General features: G+C 37.4%; 1 protein-coding gene and 1 non-coding gene across 7 annotated transcripts in view; one reads left to right on the forward strand and one right to left on the reverse strand.

The window, feature by feature from the left end:
* The window catches only part of SYNE2 (spectrin repeat containing nuclear envelope protein 2), a 157,480-nt gene that overhangs the window by 88,419 nt on the left and 46,245 nt on the right, over window positions 1-22,816 (reverse strand). For all 6 annotated transcript variants that reach the window (XM_010712024.3, XM_019615939.2, XM_010712023.3 and 3 more), the window contains 20 exons: window positions 22,450-22,652; window positions 21,948-22,067; window positions 21,575-21,860; window positions 20,593-20,762; window positions 18,568-18,877; window positions 17,949-18,113; window positions 16,739-17,083; window positions 16,137-16,271; window positions 15,457-15,600; window positions 14,109-14,261; window positions 12,624-12,779; window positions 12,004-12,269; window positions 8,697-10,812; window positions 8,079-8,401; window positions 7,465-7,609; window positions 6,534-6,749; window positions 5,876-6,141; window positions 4,946-5,102; window positions 2,872-3,027; window positions 19-159 (listed from right to left, as the gene is read on the reverse strand). In XM_010712024.3, the coding sequence (XP_010710326.1) occupies window positions 19-159; window positions 2,872-3,027; window positions 4,946-5,102; window positions 5,876-6,141; window positions 6,534-6,749; window positions 7,465-7,609; window positions 8,079-8,401; window positions 8,697-10,812; window positions 12,004-12,269; window positions 12,624-12,779; window positions 14,109-14,261; window positions 15,457-15,600; window positions 16,137-16,271; window positions 16,739-17,083; window positions 17,949-18,113; window positions 18,568-18,877; window positions 20,593-20,762; window positions 21,575-21,860; window positions 21,948-22,067; window positions 22,450-22,652 (5,973 nt within the window). The remainder of the gene's footprint in view (window positions 1-18; window positions 160-2,871; window positions 3,028-4,945; window positions 5,103-5,875; window positions 6,142-6,533; window positions 6,750-7,464; window positions 7,610-8,078; window positions 8,402-8,696; window positions 10,813-12,003; window positions 12,270-12,623; window positions 12,780-14,108; window positions 14,262-15,456; window positions 15,601-16,136; window positions 16,272-16,738; window positions 17,084-17,948; window positions 18,114-18,567; window positions 18,878-20,592; window positions 20,763-21,574; window positions 21,861-21,947; window positions 22,068-22,449; window positions 22,653-22,816) is intronic.
* On the forward strand, window positions 22,709-22,791 carry TRNAL-CAG. Its single transcript has one exon. It is a non-coding gene; the product is annotated as a tRNA-Leu (tRNA).

The raw sequence follows: 22,816 nt of genomic DNA on the forward strand, positions 1-22,816 counted from the left end.
AGGCAAAGGCAAAATTACCTTCTGAACTTCTTTGGCTTTTGCAACGCTTTCAGTCTTCTGTTCCAGCATCTTTTCAATAGCTTGAAGGCCATTGTTAATAGTCTCCGCTTTTCCTTTCAGCACATACTGAGGAGAACTCTGCAAGTTTTCAAAGCTAATCTGTCACAGTAAAGAGAAAACGACGGTGGAGATTACAAAGATCCGCTTGTTTCTGTGTACTTCCTCACTAAAAATACTAGAAGTCTTTTTATGTTCCTTTTGATGAGTCACTTAAAAACACCAGAATGGAATTACATTTCATGGGAGAAGCATCAACGTGACCAGACTGAATGTTCCCATCTTGTTCAACAATTTCTTCTTCCTTAAAATGACTGGCAATCATGAACCAAAAAATAGCAAGGTGCTGCAACTCCCTGAATTCAGCCGACTCCTTTCTCATCTGCAGCAGATGTCCCTCATTACCACACTGTGGAAAGGGTCACATTCAGATTCTTGCTGTAAAAAACCTGGAACAGCACCACCATGCCTTGACTATTTCTTTCATTTAAGAAATAAGGACGCTAAGAAGCATCAATGTATAGTGAATTTCTGAACAAAAAACCTGGATTTTTTGTTCAAATCAAAACACCGAAGGGCCTAATTTCTGATCTAAAGAGAGAAGATTTCAAGTACGCGGAAGTTGAGTCAGTGCTGAAGCAGAGAACTGAAAGACACAAGGAGGTACCAGGTTACCATGAACTGGAAGAACTGCAGGGGGTGAGAAAGTCCTTGCTTGCCCAAGGTGATGTCTCTTCTCACTAAAATCTGCTAGCTGTTAGGGTCAGCCAACTCTCAGTACTCTGTTAAATAATGGTAAATTCCCTGTGCTGCAGGCCTGGGATTTATGGAGCTCAACTGCACGTGCACATTGCACAGCTTTATGCTGCACTGTTACATGAGATTTCTAGTTTACCACTTACACAGGTTTGTCACAACTTATTCTGAAATACTTATCCTTCTGTAGGAAGAGAAACAAGGAACATTATCTATTTAGTAATTTATTTGCTTTTATTTCTTTCTACTTCTTAGTTTATTAAGATTCTGACAAGTATTGTCAGAACAATATAATACCCATACTAAGGTACTGTGTTGATAAAACTACAGTAATTAAAATAAATGTATAGGAAAAAAGACCTACAGTCCTTCTCTTGGTTACTTGTGCTTATACAAAACAAATTATAAAGTCCAGTCCACACTTTGTACCTGCAACTTAAAGGAAAAAGGAACTCAGATTGTAATCACCAAACATTTCACCATTATTACTACCCTGAAGTATATTCAGCATAAAAAATTACTGACGTGTGCAGTGGTAGTTTCTTCCTACAAAACAAAGCAAAAACATGGAACAGAATCACATATGAGCAATGTGACACAGCTGGAAATACGAAAGCAGGCTGTTCACAGACTTCTGTCATTCCTCAGACAACTTGCTGTATCTGTCAATGTTCTGGTCATCCACAGGGCAGGATTTTTCTTTCAGAAGCTCTTAGTGGTCTGAATTCATAGTATTTGTCATTTAAAATGCATGGCATCAGAAATACATTTTATGTTCATTCTTATGTTAGCTTACTTAGAAGAAAGTAGAATGCCATTAAAATAAGACAAGTTAATTTATTTTAGCACAGACTGGTACCTCCTGCTACGTGCCTACACTGATCTCCAGTTCCCATAGAATTCAGCAGGCTTCCTTCAGGCATTTAAAAAAATTCCAACACATTCTGTATTGTTTTCCTCTACTCAAAACTGAAATGTTTCCAGGGCAATTCTTGCACTTCAATATGTAACACATGCACTGGGGTAATCTTTCATCTCAGAAATTGAAACAGCGAACCAAAAAACAAAAATCAACCCAAAGCATAAACACTGTTTTATTCCCCCTTCTCCTTCTCTTCCCCATCTAGTTGTCGGTTCTGAAAAGACTTGTTCCAATTTGAAATAAAAGCTGTAAAAATAAATCTAATTAAAGCTAAGAAACTGGAATGAATAGGTTTCTAAATATTCAATACAACATAAAACAAATGAATAATCTGTCAGACAAAAAAAGTAATTGGATTTAAATACTGTTTCATTAAACTTTCCGGTTCTATCAAATTAACTACAATTTAGTCTTCAAAATTGGCATAGTTATTTCTGCAAGAAGTTAACTGATTGTTTTTTTCATTTTTAGAAGAAATGAATGAATAAAAACAATAATTATAGCACAAGAGAATTTCATCCCAAATTTTGAATATTATATTACTTTCCTTTAATTTTGTTTTCAGTTAACTGCTTACATTCCCTTTACACAGAAAACATTGCAAAAAAGCATCTCATTGTAATTTAGTTACCCAAATACTCTGCCTGCTTTTAAAGGAATGCTATCATGTCCCGAGAAGTGGTACAAAGAGCCAAGCTGTGATCCTTTACCCTACATGCAAGTTTAATTTTTTTAAAAAGTGTCAAAGGAGTCTTTTGACTTAACTGTAAAAATTCTTCTCAGTTAAGCTAAACTAATATTCCAACCAACTCTGACTACCAGCTCAGTGTAAGAACCAGACTGGACAGAAAATCGCATTCATGTCAGTATCCAAGACCTCACTGCTAGTGGTTCTGTCATGGTCTATTTTAACACCACCACCATTTTATATGCAGCTGCTTACTGGAAGTTTATTCTAAAAGAAGACAGTGAACATTAAGAATTTTTTCTGCAGCACACCCTTTCACCTAAAGTAAAAAGGTGAATTAAAAAATAATCAATGTTTTAATTTTAAATTTGAAGTTACAAAATTCATCCAATCTTGCTGTATGAATACATTACAAAAAAGTATGTATGAAAATCACATAAGCAATTACCTTGTCTTCCAAGTCTTGTAAAGTTTTCTTGCAGTCCTCCAGCTGTGCTTCAGTTTCTGCAGGAACTATTGTGTACATTTCAGAATATCTGATCCGGAGTTTCTCCATGATATCCTTAAGATTTTGACTTTCTTTATCAATCACACTCTGAACTTCCTATGAAATAGAGATTTTTTTACCCATTTTTTTCTTGAGCACATGTGCATGTGTGTATACATACACATATACCTCGTGGTTTATATTTCTTGCCACAAGTATGATTCAGAAAAGTTGTTTTTGAGACATAAATCCTACTTTGACTACCTCTGCAAGCAGATTAACCTCAAGAAATACTCCCTCATTTAATCAAATGATGCTTTTCAATCTATAAGAATTAATTAAACTTGATACTATTCCATGTCAGGCAACTGAGGTATTGGTATTTATTGACAGGGGTAACAATGTAATCATACAAAGTGCACCAATCATTAAATGTTAACCTTTGTGCATCCCTTCTGCCAAAAGTGCATTTTCTCTTTTAAAGATGTTTAATAGGCCAATGTTCATTCCCTCATTATTATTAACAACACAAAAGCCACAAAAAGCAACAGATTTCAAGCTGAAGTGTCTGCTTTCAGGCAATTATGCAGAGCAGCACAGCGGGCTCCTTTCAAAACAGTAGTTTCCAGTCCTGCATGAAGAATGCTGGTTTTATGAGATAAAAGAAACTTGAACAACTGTCTAGAGCCCGTGGCCTAGAAATAAAATCTGACCCAAGTCCTCTTGCAGAAAGAATGAAGAAACTCATTTGTTTTGAAGCTTTTCTAGAGTTTCAAGTTGGAAAGTTCTGTTTTATGGTTCCTTTTCCCAGTATTCAGCTATTTGAGAAACTCAAATGTTAGCGATGTTGTTGGGCAAAAAGCTCCCACCGGGCATTAAAATTAACACCCTTTTTTCCATTAGCTCCCAGTTTTTGCATGGGAATCTTTTCTCTCATACAAATACAGTTCATATAAGATATACGTGAGAGTCTGAAATTGATTTATTTCCTGTCATCTCAAGACAACTGGCTCTGATAGAAATAAATAAATAAACAAAATGAAATCTTGAAACATCTGTGTGCCTAATTCTACAGCAAAGTAAGCTGTTGTACCAATTAACACAATGCCAGTATTTACAGGACTTCACAGATTCCCCGACTCGAATTTGCAAGAATTAGTTACAATATCAGCTACAACACCAGTGTCCAAAGGAAAACGTCCAAAGCATGTCTCTGCAAACTGGTTTCTGCACACAAATGCATGCCCACATTTTACAGGTTGGTTAGTTGGAAAGCATTTGCCTGTTAAAACTGTCATCTTTTTTTCCTGGGGATTAGTCTGAGAGAGCTCAAATTCTCTACAGACCTTACTAGGCTAGAATAAATAAATGATAACGTTCTGAAGTTTAAAAATAACTTAAATATAGTAAAAATAGAATCTAGATCAATATCTAAAAATTAAGAGAATATAAATAAAATAACACTAAATCAACGTGATTGAAATAATAAATAAATAGATGCATATAAACCCAGATTCCGGAACTATTAGGAATAGCATTTTGTAAAGTCCAGTACTCAAAGAAGGCTAACAAAAATGTACTGAAATGATAGAAATGTATTTAAAAACGTACTGGATTGGTGCAGAGTTAAGGCTGATGGGATCTGTGGTCCTGATCACAATCTGACTTCTAAAAAGCAGTTACCAGATTAATTGACTTATGTGGAATCAGATCCCGAGCATTCAAAGCTGCCCTGGTTAGGTATGCAGAGGAGGACAATGCACGCTAAGGAGTCCTTCCTAAAAGGCACGCTGGTTGTGAATCTCTTAGCAACCTATGAAGGCTTCTGCTAACTGAGCTAGTAGAGGAAGAAGAGTGCAAACCAATTCCAGGGCCGGCCAATCACATCCTGTTGAGCCAGACTCGTTCTCTTTAACTCAGTGTACATATGGATATACGTACTTTGCAACTAATTTTATTTGGAGCAATTTCAAGCCCCTACATAAAAGAGAATATATTCCAAAGTTTCCCACTGAGTCACAGAGCAACTGCTAACCTTCAGCTGTGCTGCCTTTCCAACAGCATCTTGGGAGAGCACAGATAGAGCATTCTGTAATGCATTTTTCACAGCATTTATTTCTTCAGTGATCTTGCTCCTCTCTTGAATCTCAGACTGTATCAAATTCTTACGGTCTTGAGTCTTTTCAAACAACCTATGACAGATTTCCAGCAAGAATACAGTGTTAGATTTTACACTGAGTAGAAGTTATCAGAGCACACTAGAGTAGAAGTTTTTGTAAATATCCAAAACATTTTTGCTTGTATTTTCATATTATTTTATGTAACTAAATCTCTGAGTGTCTGCCCTTCATGCTTCAATTTCTTAGAAAGTGAGTCTTCAGATATTGCTAAACAGACAGCACGGCTATTTAACCAGGAATGATGCTCCAGAAAACAGCTCATAATCTCAGAGTCTGAAAGCCATGGCAGAGAAAAAAGACATTAACAAAGATTTCCTTGTAAAAAATAAAGTATGCAGAAGGGCGACTGTAGTCTCAGATTGCAAAAAATGTTGCAAAAAACATTTGAGGTAAATCTTAAACAGTCATTAAGGCACTAATTAAGGTAGAAGTTGTGTAAAATGTGCCAGGTCTGACTTTTAGAAGAGTAGAAGACTTGTACATCTCATTCAAGTTCACAAGAGCTTGGAGCTTCCAAAAATCAATCGTGAACCTTAATATTTTCTTCTACATTTGAACTGCAGCCCACACATGACATGATCAGGCTCGAGTCTTCCCCCATAACTAGTATCTCCCATTGCCCATTCTGAAGATAGCAGATGGGTTAGATGGAGCACTGGTGTGACTCAGTAGATTTTCTTTTTTAAGTCCAGTACCTCTTTCACATATTCTTCAATATCTACTAAAATGCTGCTCTTATAAGTAATCTCATGTTATAACTCCCACCAAACTTCTGTACCACTTACTTTTTACAGCGGTCTTGCATTGTCTTTATCTCACATAAGGCAGGAAGGGCAGTTTCTGCCTCCACGTTTTCAGGGGTATTCAGGATGTTCCTTATTCGGTGAAGAAGTAAGAGCAAGAGGAGCTGCTGCCTGCTGATGTTTTCCTCAAACGCATACACAGAATCCAGTAATTCTACCAGTTCCTCTCTGGTGGCTTTTTCCTTTTCTTTAAGACTTTCTGGCTGTTCTTCCTGGAGCTTATCAAGAATTATTGCTTCTCGTTCCAGCTAAGTAAACAGCATGCCAAAGAATGAGCTCAAGTGCTTTTTTAATTCATCAGCATAAGTTATATTATTTATTTACTCGTATGCATAACTAAATAGTAGGAACTGCATATCCAGAAAGCTTGAACCTCTGATGGGTGCCAAAACATTTGAGTTTGCTTTAACAAAGAACAAAGCCACATGCAGAATCATGCTGGGTTCAGACAATGTATGCTGTAAACATCCCCATCATTTCTGACTCCAGGTTCAAGAAAGTCTGGAAAACTGGCTGATCAGTGTGGAAAAAAAAAAAAAGATGTTCTGTATTGATCTCAGTCCTGCACAGGTAGATTTACTATCTAAGGCTCTCAGCTCAACCACATTCCTCAGAACTTACAGTTTGTTAGGCAACTCACCTCCTCATTGATGAACTTCCATTCTTGTTTTAGTTCTTCACAGTTGATTTCCAGCTCTTTTGCTGCCTCAAGCAAACCCAGCCAATTTTCCCACAGTGCTGTTACAATCCTGCCCAGGGCCCTGTCACTTCCCTTGCATAATCTCATCAGCTCTCCTGAGACCTGCCTTAGCTTCACAAGATCATCTTCAGCCGAGTCAATGTTGGAGACTAAAATCTTATGCAAAAATAAACAAGCAAATAAATAAATACAGCCTATCAGAAGTGTTAATGAAGCATTAAGTAACATGATTAGAGTCCTCTATTAAAATAGCAATCACCTCACTGAGCTGGCTAAATATAGTTTTAGTGAGGGAATTTTGTATTGGCTGAGACTATGGAGAAAAGGGAAATAAAACAAGCAAAACAATCAGAAGAACAGCACACACAAGAAATTAGGTTGCTTTTACTTTATGGTTATTTGGAAGGGAAATGAATGAGCTCTAGTTACAGACACATCATATTACAGACTCTTCATATAGTGAGTACTACAAGACAGTAGAAAGGTTCAATGTAGCAGAGGTATGGTGAGGAGAAAGCAAGAGAGTACTGGATGGGGAAGTAGAAATACTCTGACTTTCCCATCTGAGAGAAAATAACAGCAATTTGAGAAATCTGATCAGTCCAGGTCCCGCAAAGCAGCAATAAGGAATTCGAACAGAAATGCAACACCAACTAAAGTACAGGTAATGTTTGATTTTTCCAGAATAATATGTACTTTTACATGGCATATTGTAATCCAGTCTACTTACAGTTACCTAAATACACGTTGTGGTTTAGTATATACAGAAATACAAGATAACTGCACTGCTTACTACTCTGATATCATACGCCCTGCATAACTACATCACAGTTCTGCATGAGTTTTTAAAGTTCTTCAGATCCTCTCTTACCTTGCATTCCTGTAAGTTCTCCAAAGCTTCCTTGTAAGACATTGGTGTTTGGGATAAAGACTGCCCAAGCATCTTTCCTAGATTGTTAAGATCATCACACACTTTATCTTTGCATTTGGAATAGCTTTTGTATTTTTCCAAATAGCTGTAGGAAACAATTACAAGACCAATTATAATTTGTTATGTTTGATTGTTTCCTCAAATATAACACCCACTAGAACAATAAGAAAAAAACTTCTAAAATAGCATTTCTTACTAATTATTTGGCAAATTGTCTTTAATTAGTATTTTTTTTATATACTTCAGCTCCAAAATTTGAGATACTAAAGAGATACAGGTACAAATATCTCAGTGGTAAAGAAATGTAACTAAGAAAAAAAAACATATCAGCCAGAGCTGCTTGAAAGAATTGTCTGTCTTCCCTTAAGTCTCCATTCTTTTCAAACATTTTTTTAGAAATACAATTATTATCTGTTAATTTTCTTTCCATTAAAGTCACACCCAGGGACAACAAACAACAGTTCTTTCTGCTGAATTACCTGGCTCTGTAAGAGAAGAAACAAAACTGCATTTTTTGTCATAAGTAAGAATATGATCTAGGAACATGAACCCACCTCTGTTTGTCAGCCTCGTTTCTTTGAATCTTCCCTTTTAATGCCAAACTTTTATTGATTAGTTCTCTTAAAGTATTTTCCAGACATATTTTGTCTTCTGGTTTCACTAGGTTTTTCAGCTTGGAGTACAACTGCTCTATGTCAGCCTTTGCAGAGTCAAACTCTTCTTGTTTCCACTGTGGGGTTTGATAGGCATCCTCTGAACTACTGAGCTCTACTGCAGCAGAACGAACTTGAGCTTCACAGTCCTCAAGGAACTTGGCAGCCCTCTCAACAGCCTTGGTGTAAAGCTCACCAGCCTTACATGCCTCCTCCAGAGCAGACTGAAAGTGTTTGAAAGACAAAGGAACCATCAAGAAAGATTGCTGTGCTCCTCTGGATGGCCAAATGGCCGCCTCAGAATTTCACATGTGGTTGTCCTCGAGACCCAAACTCATAGAGCAAATGCCCTCTATTACCCGTGCAGCCACAGGGAGGTGCTGATTGCCTTCAAACATAGGGACAGGGGGTATAAAGGAGCTACCAATACTGGAAAATTTCAGAGTAAAGAATGGCAAGACACAAGAATCATAGGCTTCATTACAGACACGGACATATACTTTTATTAAATATACTTACAACACGGGCAGCAATGTCTGTCTTCAGTTGTATTTCATGATCTGCCAGCGCTCTTAATTTTGTTTCTACACCAGCAGCAAGAGATTTTTCTTCTTGACTTCCCCTCTCTTTTTCCATGATACATTTAATAGCAGAAAATTCTGCTGACATCATATTCTGAATTGATTCCCATCGCATCTTTTCATACTGCATCATTTTCATGTCTACTACCATTGGCTGCTGGAGCTCTAACTGAACATGCCTTATGGCATGGGATAGATGCTCTGCCACATTCTGGATATCTTCCTTGTTTACACACTGGAGACTAGAGACCAAGTTTTGAAGAAACAGATTCAATTCCTCAACATCTGTCTCCAGGCTCTTTATTTCTTGCCTCTTTGATTCTTTGAATAGCGTGTGAAAAACCTCATTTTTGTTTATTTGATTTTCTACCTCCTGGATTAAGTACAAAATTTGTTGAACTGTCTGAAGCAGAATCTGTGCAGATACAAGATTCTCAGCAGGAGAAGAATTAGACCTATCACTTAATATATTTGCTTCTTTTCTTACAGCAGATGTCATAGTCCGAATTTCATTTAGCAGTGCATGAAACTTATCACATTCCCTAATAACATTACCAAAATGTGTTATCTTCCCCTTAATTTTATTTCTAATTTTAAAAAATTGGGTTTGCAATTCATGCAATTCATCTAGCTGAAATGAATCCCAATTTAGACCTATACATTCAAAGATTTCTTTGAACTTCATTATTTGTGACAAATTAGACTGAAAAGATAATACTTTTTCTTTAAGTGCTTTGCATTTATTCTTCACTTCTTGCGTGGCCCCTGTCAGTTCCTCTTCCAGTTTCAATTCACTACACTGCAGATCACTAAGATCTTTTTGCAGTGAAGTTATTCCTTCTGCAAACTCTCTGTAGACTGCTATCTTTTTTCCCACTTCATGACATTTACTCTGAATTTGCCTCTGTGTCTTCCTTGCTCTATTTTTCAGACTTCTTAATTGGTCAATCAAAAATAATTGTTCAGATAGACTCAGTTCCCCAGCTGTGATCTGACTCTCCTCACAATGGGATGAGATAAGCCCTTCAATCTCTTGCACGTCCTTTAAAATCTCCTTTAAAATGTCCTGTTGACTGATTAATTCTGAGCATGTGCTGGTTTGGTTCATGTCAGGCCTGCCAAGTGCCTCTGCATTTCGAAGCTGACAGTGAACTTTTTCTACTTCTGCAGTAAGTCTTTGCCTCTCTTCCAGCTGAAGCTGTAGGTGCTGTAATCTTTCAACAGATTTTAAAACAAGAGCCTTGTATGAATTCTGTAATGCTTGCAGGAGGAAAGTCATATCAGAGATCTCCTCTGGCTTCAAGTTGGGAAGGATGTGCTGGAGCTCATTACCCAGTGCTTCAATGACAGGCTCTCTATCTAGAACTTCATTCCTCATAAGCTCACAATTTCTGATCTGTGATTTAACATCGCAGGGGAAAAGTGCTGCTTTCTGATCAAGAGAGGACAGTGAATCTTTGACCCATGAAACATTTTCTTTCAGCTTCTTCATTATGTCTTGTTTCTTCACAGCAGGACCAGTGACCCGAACTTCATCTTGAGGAGTATGTTGCTCTGATAAAGCTTCCAATTTGCTCTGCAAATCCTGTATACAGCTCTCCAAAGCTATCTTTTCTTCATCGCTCCAAATTCTTTGCATTTGCAGTTCTATCTTTCTTTTTAACAGGGAAAGACCATGTTTAATATTCTGTAACTCTGCAGTCCAAATTATGGGGCATTTGGCTTTTTCTCCAGCTGAGGAACACGACTCTGTTTGTAAATACTGTTCTTGTATCAATCTCTGAATATCCTGTGCTTTATCCATAAGCGTGTTAAACTCATTGATTTCTGCCAACACCTGATCATGCTTCTTTTGCACTGCCTGTTCCATGTGCTGCCACCACTGCTCCAGTTGCCTCATTTTGCTTGCAGTTAACACTTTGTCCATGCATGTTAAATGCTGAGACAAAAGTTCTTGCTGAGTTTTCAGCCGGTTTAAAACATCTCTTTCTTTGTGTAATGACTGTACACAGGCCTTAATTTTCTCCAGAAGAACTGTGTTATTCATAGGACCCCTGCCAAAAATATGAACGGGTTTATAAAGAAAAAAAGCATGAACTGCACATATTCTAAGAGAGTTACATTACACAGATGATTCATTCACTTTCATTCACATATATATCCTTCTTAATGTTCTCTCACAAGTGTCCTCTAACAATCACAACAGTATGACTTTCTTGCTTATCCATACAGTGTCAGCTATTTCTAGATATCTCTGCAGTTAAAGGTACATTCTAACATGTATTTTTAAAACAGCAGCATATACTAATACAACAGAATGTGCCACTTTCTAAAATAAAAGTTGTCTCTCTTTTTAAAAATAAACAATACTGTTAAGTTATGTCTAAGTGAATTAACAACAATTTATATTGCTATAAAATTAAGAAAAAAACTTGGCTAAAAGAAAAACTTCCAAAATTCTCATTCCTTCAGGATTAATCTGGGGGAAGGCATCTACTTGTCTTTTATTTCCAAGAGCATTTTGAAATTCACTTCTAAAATACATCCAGCAGATACATTTTTATTTCATTATTTCCAATCTCTTTGCTGCATATCAACAATTTTATAAATGATTTTAAGTTTTCTAACTAATGTGTTACCTTACTGTGATTGATGGATTAGTTCCATGTTTTGAAGTTTAACTCATATAAAGTACTAAATATTTTGCATGCATTGGTTACCTTTGGATTGGTACTGCAGTTTTTTATTGCTGTGTTCTTTTTATCAATTAAGTTAATTCTTCAGAGTTATGAGTTACTAAATTTGGCAAAAAAATTAGAATTGATGAGACCTTGAAAAAGATATTGCTCCAATTTCCTAGCTAATTCATTTTAAAGAAAAAATAATATTTCCTATCTGACATATTTTGCAAAAATATTTTAATATGGCATCCATATAGATATTTAGCAAAGCAACCAATTTCTTTGTTTTGCCTAAAAACAAGAGTAGATGTTGCTAAAAGGTTACAGTAGAGAATCACCAGTAATATCTCAGTTTAAAGACTCCAGGTACAGTCTTAACATCACTTTACAAACCTGTGAGAGTTCTCTTTCAGTCGAATATTAATGAGACGTATAAAACAACATGTGTCTCAGCATTATTGAAGCATGGCATGAAATTCAGACTACATCAGTTGTATCAGTAACATTAAGTTAAGGACAGTATTTGTTTGCAACCTATTAACAGAAACCCACAATTATACTTACATTTTTATGTTATCTTTTTCTGTTGCCAAATTTTTCATTGAGGACTGAGCAGCAGAAAGATTTTTCTGGTACTCATTAACCAAACAGGACTGTTGTTGCTTTACTGCCTTAACAGCATCCAGTTCTTGAAGCAGCCTGTCCCAGCAAGGCACCACAGGCTCTGGGCTTTGCAGCTCTGCTCCGTTTGATCGTGTTGCATCAGGAAACGTTTCTTGACTCAGACACAAAGATTTTGCTTTCCACGTTTCCAGTTCAGTTTGTAAATTCTACAATCAAGCCCACCACAGAAAGGATGAGATGATGATCTTAACCACTTTCAGCTTCAGCACAGAATACTGATGCATTCATATACACACACTTCCTTGGTTACATGTAATGAGCACACATCACAGAAGTACACAAGCAATCACAGGTGTATCTACTAGTACACTTCAGAAGATTAGTACAAAAGATGGCATTTACGTGGACATATTTGCAATTAAGGCACAGTGTTTGTAGACTACCTGCTATGCAACTGTCTAAACCACAGAGTCAAACCTCAGTCAAGATAAGATGCAACAATTTTCTTCTGCCCAAGTGAATCATACTTCTGTAAGTGTATCGCTTTGCAATTTCCATACCTCCAGCTCTTTCAGTTGCTCATTTATAAGCACAATATCCAGCTCAGCCACTTCATTTTTCAGCTTATTGACCTTTTGTTCCTCCTCAAAATACTCAGTGTTTACTTGCACTCCAGGAAATAGTTCCTTCTGATCAACCCCTGCTGCACCTTCTTTCTGCAATGCAAAACAGTACATTTATTTCTGAAGAATTCCTAAAAAGGTAAGTTTTTTGACTGCAATGCTTAGCTTCATATGTTTAAGCCATGACTAAATCCTGCTCTTGCTGCCTCCTAGGAGGCCCTCCCATCACTACCACCCACCTCTGCAGGCATTCTGGCCTGCAAGCACTGTTCAATTAGCTGAGAAATCTCCATGAAAGTTTGAAACTCTGACATCTCCTCCTTTAAGTAACATCTCCCTTGCACCCACTTCTGCCTACTGATAACTCAAATTCATAGGTCTATCTACCCTGTCTTCCCCTTCTCTGCTGTACACACACATGGGTCTTTTTAGCCTCTCACACATATCTGGACATACAGACACACAGATGGTGTCAGTCTCCCTGCACGTTGCTTTTAATGTTTTCCATAGTTTTTCAGCTCATCAGGTGGTGAGAGATAGAGGAAAAACTGAGAATGCAGAGGAATGAAGGCTGCTACACAGGTGTTATTCTTCAGGAATAAACTCAGGGCTCTGCTGCTACTCACTATTCACAGTGCAGGCCTGTGGGAAACTTCAATAAGGGGGATACATGCCAAATATGATTCTGGCTTCTGTTCACAGTGTAGTCCAAAATCTATATCCTGTTTTCTTATCCAGACATGCAGATTTCTTCAGGAAGTCAGCATAACCTACTTCACTTTCCCTGTGCAAAGTCCCAGATACGACTTGCCAATGGAAAGGTCAACTGCAGACTTGCCTATAGATTTAACTACAAAGACTGGAACTGGCTTCATCTTGAACTTTAAGGACAGGGTGAACAAGAAACAATAATCACAGGGAATTCTCAGTAAGGCTATTTGTGCTGAAACACCATTATTCTTAAAGAAGAATACACTTAGTAATGCAATTTATTAACGTGCTTTATTATTCATTCAACTTCAATTAATTCTTCTTTCTCTATTTTATTTTCTTTTGGATTTCAGCTTTCTAATCTCCCTTCCTTATGTTGGCAAAGACTATCACAGCTGACTACAGTAACACAGAACATTGGAGCAAATAGCAACTTAAAGAGAAGGCCTATATATAAAATACTGATCATGATGGTTATGAAAACCAACACTGCTCTTTCGAACAGATCCACTGGGAAAAAAAGAAAAAAAAGAAAGTGTTGCTAGTATTTCAGATGAAGTTCAAAATTACTGTGGACATGAAGTTGAATTATACACAATGAGCTTGATTTCTCTGTGACAGTAATTACTTCTTCATTTCAGCTGGAGCCCTCTGTAACAAAAATTCAATAACTCTCACAAGTGCAACTAGAAATACCAGAATCTGTTTTACCTCATGTGTAGAAAGTGGGGGGTCAGATTCCAGACCATTTGTCTCAGCTGTTACGGGTCTCAGGACTTGACTCTTCAAGCACACGCTCTGTTGAACCTGCTCCTCATTTTCTGTGTAGGATTGATTCTTGACATCAGCAGGTTTCTCCTTTTGCTGTAAAAATAATACTAATAAAGAAGCAAGTAACAAAAAAGCCCTAATCAAATGTACTGAGTAGTAATTACAATACTTGAGAAGCATATTCAGGTGAATTAGAAAAGCCACAATTACATCTCTTCAATTTCTGTGTACAAGGTTATGGCAAAGAAAACCACTTAGAAGAAGCAGTGCTGAATTTTTATTATAACTTTTGAGAAAAATTATAGATTGCAAGTGGTCTACCTGTGATCTACACTGCTCATGTTTCATTATTCTAAGCAAGACCTTAAACTGTGTACCCCCGGATGCTGTCTCAAATGCATTTTTTAAAGGTTTAGGTTTTTCCAATCTTGCACTTGCACTGTAGACAGTCTGTGGTTAGGTACATAACCAGCTACCAGGCAGGATATTCACAGCCACCTACACAAAATAAGGAATGGAAAATACTCACAGCACATCCATGATGGAGAGCACATAATTGGCAATTTATTTGTGCTGCAGGGATACCTAAGCTACTGGCTACAAGTCAGATAGGATATGTACTGAAAGCAGCTCATCCACAACCCAGAACAAGCTAATTTATCTCAATCCTCAGCAAGTTCATGAATGCACACTGTGCTCCATTTTGTCATGGTTACACTGCCTTGAGCAACTAAAAGCCTGAGAAGCACCTTGCTCCATCATCTATATAACAACTCTTCAGGGAGGTGATGATGGCAACAAGACCTCTGGATTAGCTTTTTTATCTCCAACAAGAACACAGTTCTTCTCACACATCATAGCTCTAGCTGTATTTTGTCAAAATTCCTCTTTTATCGTGGTGCACAAAAGAGAACACAGCATTTCAAATGCAACCTCATACACACAAAGTAAATAAGAAATTTAAATAAATGAAAGAGACTCAAGCAAAATATCAGTATTCAAACAAAATGGTTAAAAGGCATCACAATACAGACAAGTGATTTGGAATATCATGTCCTCAGAAAACCACTTTGTGGCAGCTCACGGTAACAAAACAATCCCTCCATGCAAATTTTAATCTTACAAGAAAGGATTCTGAAATTTAATGCATATTTAATCTGTGCATACTACACATCAGGTAAGAATATCAGATTTTCACTATTTATTAGTAGTATCATCCCCATTGCAACGAAACTGTATACATACATCCTCAAATTCAATCACTTTCTTTAATTTCATGTCTGATTACCTTCACTGGACTTGTTTCCCTTCTTAGTTCATCACTTCCAATACCAGCATCATCCTGATGCCTTTCCAGTTCTGCTCTACCCAGAAGGTTCTCTTGGACTCCATCACATCTATCCATAGCTGGGCTCTCTTTATCAGCTTCCTCCTGGTTTGAAAAACACAAAATGTTTACAACCAGTAAAAGCCACAGTCCAAAATTCAAGCTTACGTTGCACTCCATAAACTTCCTACATGTTCTTCAGTTTAGCTTAATGAAGGAGTAACCCAAACACAGTTTCTTGGGGAAACTTGCTCAGATCAGTCTGCCAGGACCTTATGAAACAGTTTCTATTTCTACTTCTTCAGAAATTTCTGTATGGGCAGTTATTTCAATGGTCATCTCTCTGCCTGCAACTGCTATTAATGGATGGTCAGATCAGTGAGGGAGTTCGCCAGATTACTCCTTCAGCTTTCCACAGATGAAGTTATTTATGGTGTAATTATTCTGAGGTGATCTAGAGACCAGCAGCTCCAGATTAGTGACCTCTCACAACACACTTTGTGCCTGTATCCTTCCTTTTAACTGATGAGGAAAATATATCTCTGTATGACCATAAATTTTAAGGAATTAAATAGGCATTGCCATTGAACAGACACACATATATACACACTGACATCTACTGAAACATATTAGCCAGGTACCTGAGCAGTTTGGCTGTATCTGTCCTTTCCTTGATGGATATTTTGTAATGGGCTGTCTGACAACACACTGCTTTCTTTGGAAAGAGAACCATTTTGCTTCTCTTTCTCTGATACACTCTCAATTACAACTTGACCCTGAGAGAAATAACACAAAACTTGTTTTACTGTAAATATATTTTAATATTTAAAAAATGAATATATTTTAAAAATGTAAACAAACAAGAAAAAATATTGTATTGCAGCTCTTAGCAATTCTTAAAGGTATATGAGAAACTCTTTAAGTTCTGAAATTACTGCAAAAGAAAGGACTAAGTTTTTTGGCAGAGGCACATCTGTAATTTTCCTGTCTACACACTTTTTTCCCCACAAAGGAGGCTTTGTCTAATTGCACGCAGATTGTGCTTGAATTGAAAGTTGCAGTTTTGAATAGAGAGTAGGATGCAACGTATAGAATGGAGGGCTAGAATGTAGGATGCAATATACAAAAGGCAAATACAAATATAATAAATATACAAATATAACAAATATACAAAAGGCATTTGAGACACATGACTCTTTTGAACCAGTTCTCCACTGCCATTATTGTCAGGAAAAGTACTCACAGTAGGCATTTCCAAACACTCCCTTAACTCTGCTGTTGTGGTGCCCTCTTCTGCAGCAACAGGAGTATCTGAAATGATCTGCATCTCCCTCTTTAGCTTATTCTCCATCTGTACTCCATCTGTGAGATCATCTTTTAACTCAAGGGCTTCACTGAAAATATTTTCTTTCTTTTGCTTGACATTTTCAAGTTTTTCTTCAAGACTCCTATGTTCACTCTGAAGTGTTTCAATTTCATCCTCAATAAACTTCTGTCCTGGTGAAGAAGTGTTTTGTTTAACAGTTTCTGCTAAAACCAAAATCTTCTTTAACATGTCTTCAAATTGACAAAGAGGTGCTTCTTGTTCCTTTGAACAGGAAGAAAACATGCCGTTGAAAATATGTTCACTCAATATACTTAATGCTAAGATCAAAAGTCAATCACAAAAATCATAAATATTTACTGTGAACAACAAACTAAGCTGAGAAGTACAAGAAGTCCTATTAGCTGCAGAAAATCAAATACTAAAATTTAGTAAGCCATATATTTTTACAAGCAGTGATCATCTGAAGCAATATGCATTAGGACAACGATAAAAAAATCAGGCAGAATTCTGTGAGGTGCACAGTGATCTAGTCAAGTTTTAAGAACATAATTCCTACCTCTCTTACTGCTCAATTTTGAATTTGTTAGAGGTATGGCAATTTCTGGAGGTAGAGGAATAGCACTGATCAATATCTGAGCTAGTTTCAGCTTTTAGTAGCTCCCTAGCTCACAGCTACAAGACTGTTTTCAGGTCCACTAAACTGCAGGAGAATGTCTACCTGCCTGTGAAAGATGCTTCTTACAACTGAACTTAGCTCACTGATACTCACATAAACCTTCTTCTCTAGCTATGAAGACACATACTAACACCAAATTTGACAATCTCTTTCTTCATTATGCCCCCCATAAATCTACAACCAACCAAATTAAGTCTACGTGCTTGACACGAGGACAATTTTACCTTCTGTTCAATTGACAGTAAAAGCCTATTAAGAGTAGATCTTCATTAAGAGCGATTTCAGGCCTACATTTACCTTGATGAAAGGAATACAACACATACTTAATGATTTCAAAGTGTTTCTTGGTTCTTCAGTTTGATCCTCTCTTATGTTTTATAAATCAGATGATCTCTACAAACACCCAGGGGATGGACTTACTTTCTTCGTGATGCAAAACCTGTAACATACCTGTGATTTCAACTGTTTTTGCTCAGTGGATGTTTGTTCCACTGTTGGACTTACATAATCAGCAAGCTTTTTGGAAACAGTTTTTATCTCTGTGTTCAAGACTGTTACCATATCCTGAAACTGTTGGTGCTCTTGAACATGTCTTTCCAACGTCTCCACTGCAGCCTAAAAATCAAGGAGTTTCTAGGATTAGACCAACACTAACTCACACAAATGGACCTAAACTGGGTGAAAACAATAACAAACAGCATCCAGAAAGTCATTCATTCTTATAAAAGGAGAAAACAATTATGTGACCTTGAGATTTCTAGGAATGGATACTTTGTATCAAAGCTATCAGAATCTGCTTGCAAAGGTATAAACTATTATTCTTCACACTTATCTTGCTCTCATTTGATTAAATGTTTTTTCTTCTGCAAATGGAAGTGAAAACTATGAACTCGTGCTCTTTTCCCAATGGTAAGAGAGAGAAAGGAGTCCCTGCCCCTTTACAAAGCAATTTTCACCTCTTTAGTCATCAACTTGTCAGTCGAATGTGACCTACAGGCAAACAGTAAGACCTGCAGTAAGATAGGCTTTTTACACCAACATTCTCATAAGAACAGAGTAGGGTTCCAACCTGTAGCTGGCTGAGCAGATTTTCATGCTGGTGTTTTAATTCCAACCACGATTCCTCTGTGAAGCGGGGATTCTCAGCAAAGCTCTGTACGTGATCTCGGCTTTCTAATTCATTCAACTGAGAAGTTAGATCTTCTGCTTTCTGCAAGAGTTTGGTGTAACTTGCCAACTGAGCTTGCTTCTCCAGCAAACCAGGCTGAAGGGCAAAATCCATCTCCTGGTGCTGTTTCTTCAGTTCAGTTAGAGCCAGTCTCAGATCATCTTTGCTTTGCTCATACTGTTCCCTGTTGAACAGAAGTTGCTCTTGAGGGCTAAGAAAAAGATACTGGTTTTAATATTAATTAAAATATTTTGCATTTATTACTTAAAAAATGAAAAATTACAGTCAAGTCAATCATTAGAATGAACACCAGCATATTGATTACTTTTCTTCAGATTTTAAATTAATGATCAATTTTAGGCTGGAATTTTCAAAGGTATGAAAATGAAAGACACTGAAGTTAGTGCTGCTGAAGTGGACCTAAATACAGGACAAGTGACTAACCCTCTTACATGTGCCTTAAATTGTAATCCACAAACCCATAGTTTCTACTATCTGAGGTAAGATGCTCATGCTCTGTATTTTCAGCTCTTTATTCCACCAGAAGTCCTCTTTCAAAACTACAGTAAGACTATAAACCTTTTTCCTGAAAGGAAATGTTCTGTAGAAGTGAAACATTGCTTTGGTCAAGGTGGAGGTGGTGGGTGAGTGTTTCAGATCTACAGACAACAAAAACAGCATACACAATAAGGACTGTTCTATCACAATCCAGTGACCTTGATATTAGATCTTGATTTGTTTGCTTTCCAAATACCCATTATGATCCACTAAAGGTGAACGGGTTACACTTGTCCACAGAAAATACTCAACTAAAATTAGTGAGGCAAAAGGCCACTAAACAACAGTTGTACGCTCACATTTAGTGATGAAACTACAATATTTTCCAGATGGAACTTAAATGCCAACATTTGAAAATATGATCCCACACAAAAAAAAATCCAAACAAATAAAGTCTGGTTACTATTCTACAAAGAACAGCAGGGAAAATGAGGATAAAAGTAAATCTTCAGTGCTTTGGGGTTTTTTTTTTGTCTTAAGATTCATAGTTTCGGGTCAATCAGAAATAGAGCATAGCCTCCCAGACATTACTGCCTTAAATTAGGTGTTCCCATTTCATGCTGCTGGATGTATCACATCTGCTATTCACAGGCTTAATCCTGCAATCTCTTGATGATCTCCTGAACATCTCTTCAGATCTGCTGAGCACCTCATCTCCAGTCTTTAACGTACTGTGAAGAGAGTATCTGCAATTTGTTAAGTTGGATCTAATATAGCCACTGATCTTTCTGAATGCCACTTGTACTGCTTGTACTGAGTGTTTATTAATAACAAAAGGCAACTGAATACTCTGAAGAGTACTTATTTCTAATAATTCATTCCCTGGTAATTTTAAAAAGTATACGGTAGGTCTGCACTAGCTCTATTTATCTCAACAGCAAATTTCCCAGTGATTTTACTGAACAGCTCTAACATTCAAGGATGTTACAGCAGACAAACACCTTGAAATTGTCTTTGACTGCAAAATCACTACTTCAGTTTGTTTTCACCACAAACTTGGAACCATGTGACATGTTTAAAGGATCAGTTTGGTTATCAGACACTCTAAGCTCCCTTTGCTGACTTCCTATGAACAGACTTTGGCATAAAATAACTTGCAGCAAGAACAGCTGCCACAGCCAAGCAAGTGTCTCAGCCAGCTAGAATAATCCAGACTTTAAAACTCTACTTTAAAAATTCCAGCCTGCTGGATTTACATCGAACTCTCCTTTGAATCAGGTATGCACAAAAGTAGATCACAGCTCTGCTGGGAAGGATGCCTGGGGCCCTAAGCCCAGCTCACAGCATAGGGAAGGGCCACCACAGGTCTAAATCAGTGCACCCTCCTCACTCTAAGATCAAGATCCACATTACACCTTGGCAAATTACCTTCTATATGCAGTGGCTAACTGACAGGTCCTTTCCCACTGGTTCTGGAGGTCAGAAACAGTCTGCTGAATCTCTGGCTTCTTAATTTTGTCATTTCTTATTAACATTTCTCCTACTGATACTATGTTCTGTATTTTGGCATCTCCTGCATCTTTGAGAGCCATGATTTCCTGTATTAAACAAGAAGCAGTACAAATACAACAATCTTGGGTTAGAGAATAAAAGATATTACCAGTCTTTTATTCTTGATTTTAAGAAAAAAGAATTCTCCTTCTAATATGTCACATAACAAATATATTAACAGACAGATGATCTAATTTAGAAAGCTTGGGATATGAAAGCTCAGATTTATTAATTATTCTCTACATGACAAAATTTAACCACTACGGTCTGACACAGTAAAAGAACCCAAATCTCAGGGAAATACACTTATCACAATACTATCCCTTACACAGTAAGAAAAATGTAAATACAAGCAGCCTCATTTCTGACTATTCTGTTAGGAGCCTCTTAGGTTCTCAGAAAGAAGACAGCAGAGAGGACATGGGGGCCTAAGAGACTCACTCAGTGAAAGAACAGAGCAGCCCAATCCAATGACACTGTAGCACACCCAAGAATCTACACATTTTGCAGAGGCTCTCTGGATGCCCCAGCTACATTACTGACCTCCCTCTCCACCTCTGGAGTAGTTTAAGATGGAAAGGTGGAGGGCCACCAGCACACCTCCCTAGGCTATGAATTCAGTCTTACTCAACCTAGAGGTGTAGCAGCAAATCTCCTCTAACGTGCTTCATGAACTATGCAAAAACAAAACTGAAAAGGAGCAAAGCAAGAAGAAAACACTCCCACACAAACACACCCCAAGCAAGTCACAAAACACAAGTAATCAGCAGTGGTAGCATATTTTATAATGTATCGACTCATCAAGCATTTGCTTTACAGTAAGTGCAAGCTGTGTAGTGCAATGGGAATAACACAATACCTTTATCTGATTAATCCTTTCGTCTGGTGCCAACTCACTTTCCTGTGAGCTCAGATTATTAATAGCCTTCTCAAGTTTTTTGATCCAATTAGACATATCCTGGGTAAGTTCTTTGAAATTTTCATCCACTGCAAGTCCCTGAGTATTTCCTGCCATCTCATTTACATTTGTCATTAGTGTTTGATATCTACTAACAAGACTACTGGTTTCTGAAATAATTTCATCTTCTGTCAGCCCAGTCTCCCTCAAGGAATTTGCTAGCTGAGCCAAGGAATCAAATGGTTCTCTGAAAAATACAAGAAATGAACAAACATCTATTTCTCATAACAACACAGAGCAATCTTCTTTAGGTAGAGCTCAAAGACAACAATACCTCTGCATTAATAATGTTTTATACAGGTTTTCAAGTTTTATCTCATCTTTTTTGATCTCATGCAGTTTTTCTTCTTGAGTGGTGAGCCATTTTTCTAAGACAGTGTTGCTTTCTTGAAGGCTGAAGAGAGAATAAATACAAGTGCAGGTCAAAATAAGAGGCATTACACAAATAAAACCTGCTGACAGTGCTGTCTTACTGAGAAACACAAGCACCAAGCAACTGATCAAGCTTGTACTTAAATCTTAGCTTATGGATAGTTTTAAGTACCCTGGTTCATGTCATTGAAACATGTAAGCATGTGCTCCCATGGAACACATCACTGTATGCTCCTATGTGACACTGATTCTACTATGTAGAGAAACATCACAAGAGGAATACAACAAAGCACTCAGTAAAATTTCATTAAATCGTCTTCTTTGTCACTCACTACGGCTGTTTAATAATTAATCCTTTTCTATCACTTGTGATTAAAATGTTAGAATTGACATTAATTCCATACCTGTTGAGCTGCTGGAGAGAAGTACCAAGCTCCTTTTCCCGTTTCTGACATTTGGATATCAGTCTTTGTAGCTCTGCTTCTTGATCTCTCACACGGCTGCTAAGTTGGTTAATGCTTGCTTTGGGCAAGTAATGCTTCACTTTATTCAACAGAGTCTTAACCTCTTGGATATCTCCATCTTTGCCTTCAGAAGTGAAGAAGTGCTGAATGAAAGCACAAACGTGTTTGTGAAAGTTGCTATTGTACAACAGAGCACACAGTCAGGATGGCCGAGCGGTCTAAGGCGCTGCGTTCAGGTCGCAGTCTCCCCTGGAGGCGTGGGTTCGAATCCCACTTCTGACAACTTGCTACTCTTTTTTTTTTTTTT

The sequence above is a fragment of the Meleagris gallopavo genome, chromosome 5, assembly GCF_000146605.3.
Source record: "Meleagris gallopavo isolate NT-WF06-2002-E0010 breed Aviagen turkey brand Nicholas breeding stock chromosome 5, Turkey_5.1, whole genome shotgun sequence".
Classification (NCBI taxonomy): Eukaryota; Metazoa; Chordata; class Aves; order Galliformes; family Phasianidae; genus Meleagris; species Meleagris gallopavo.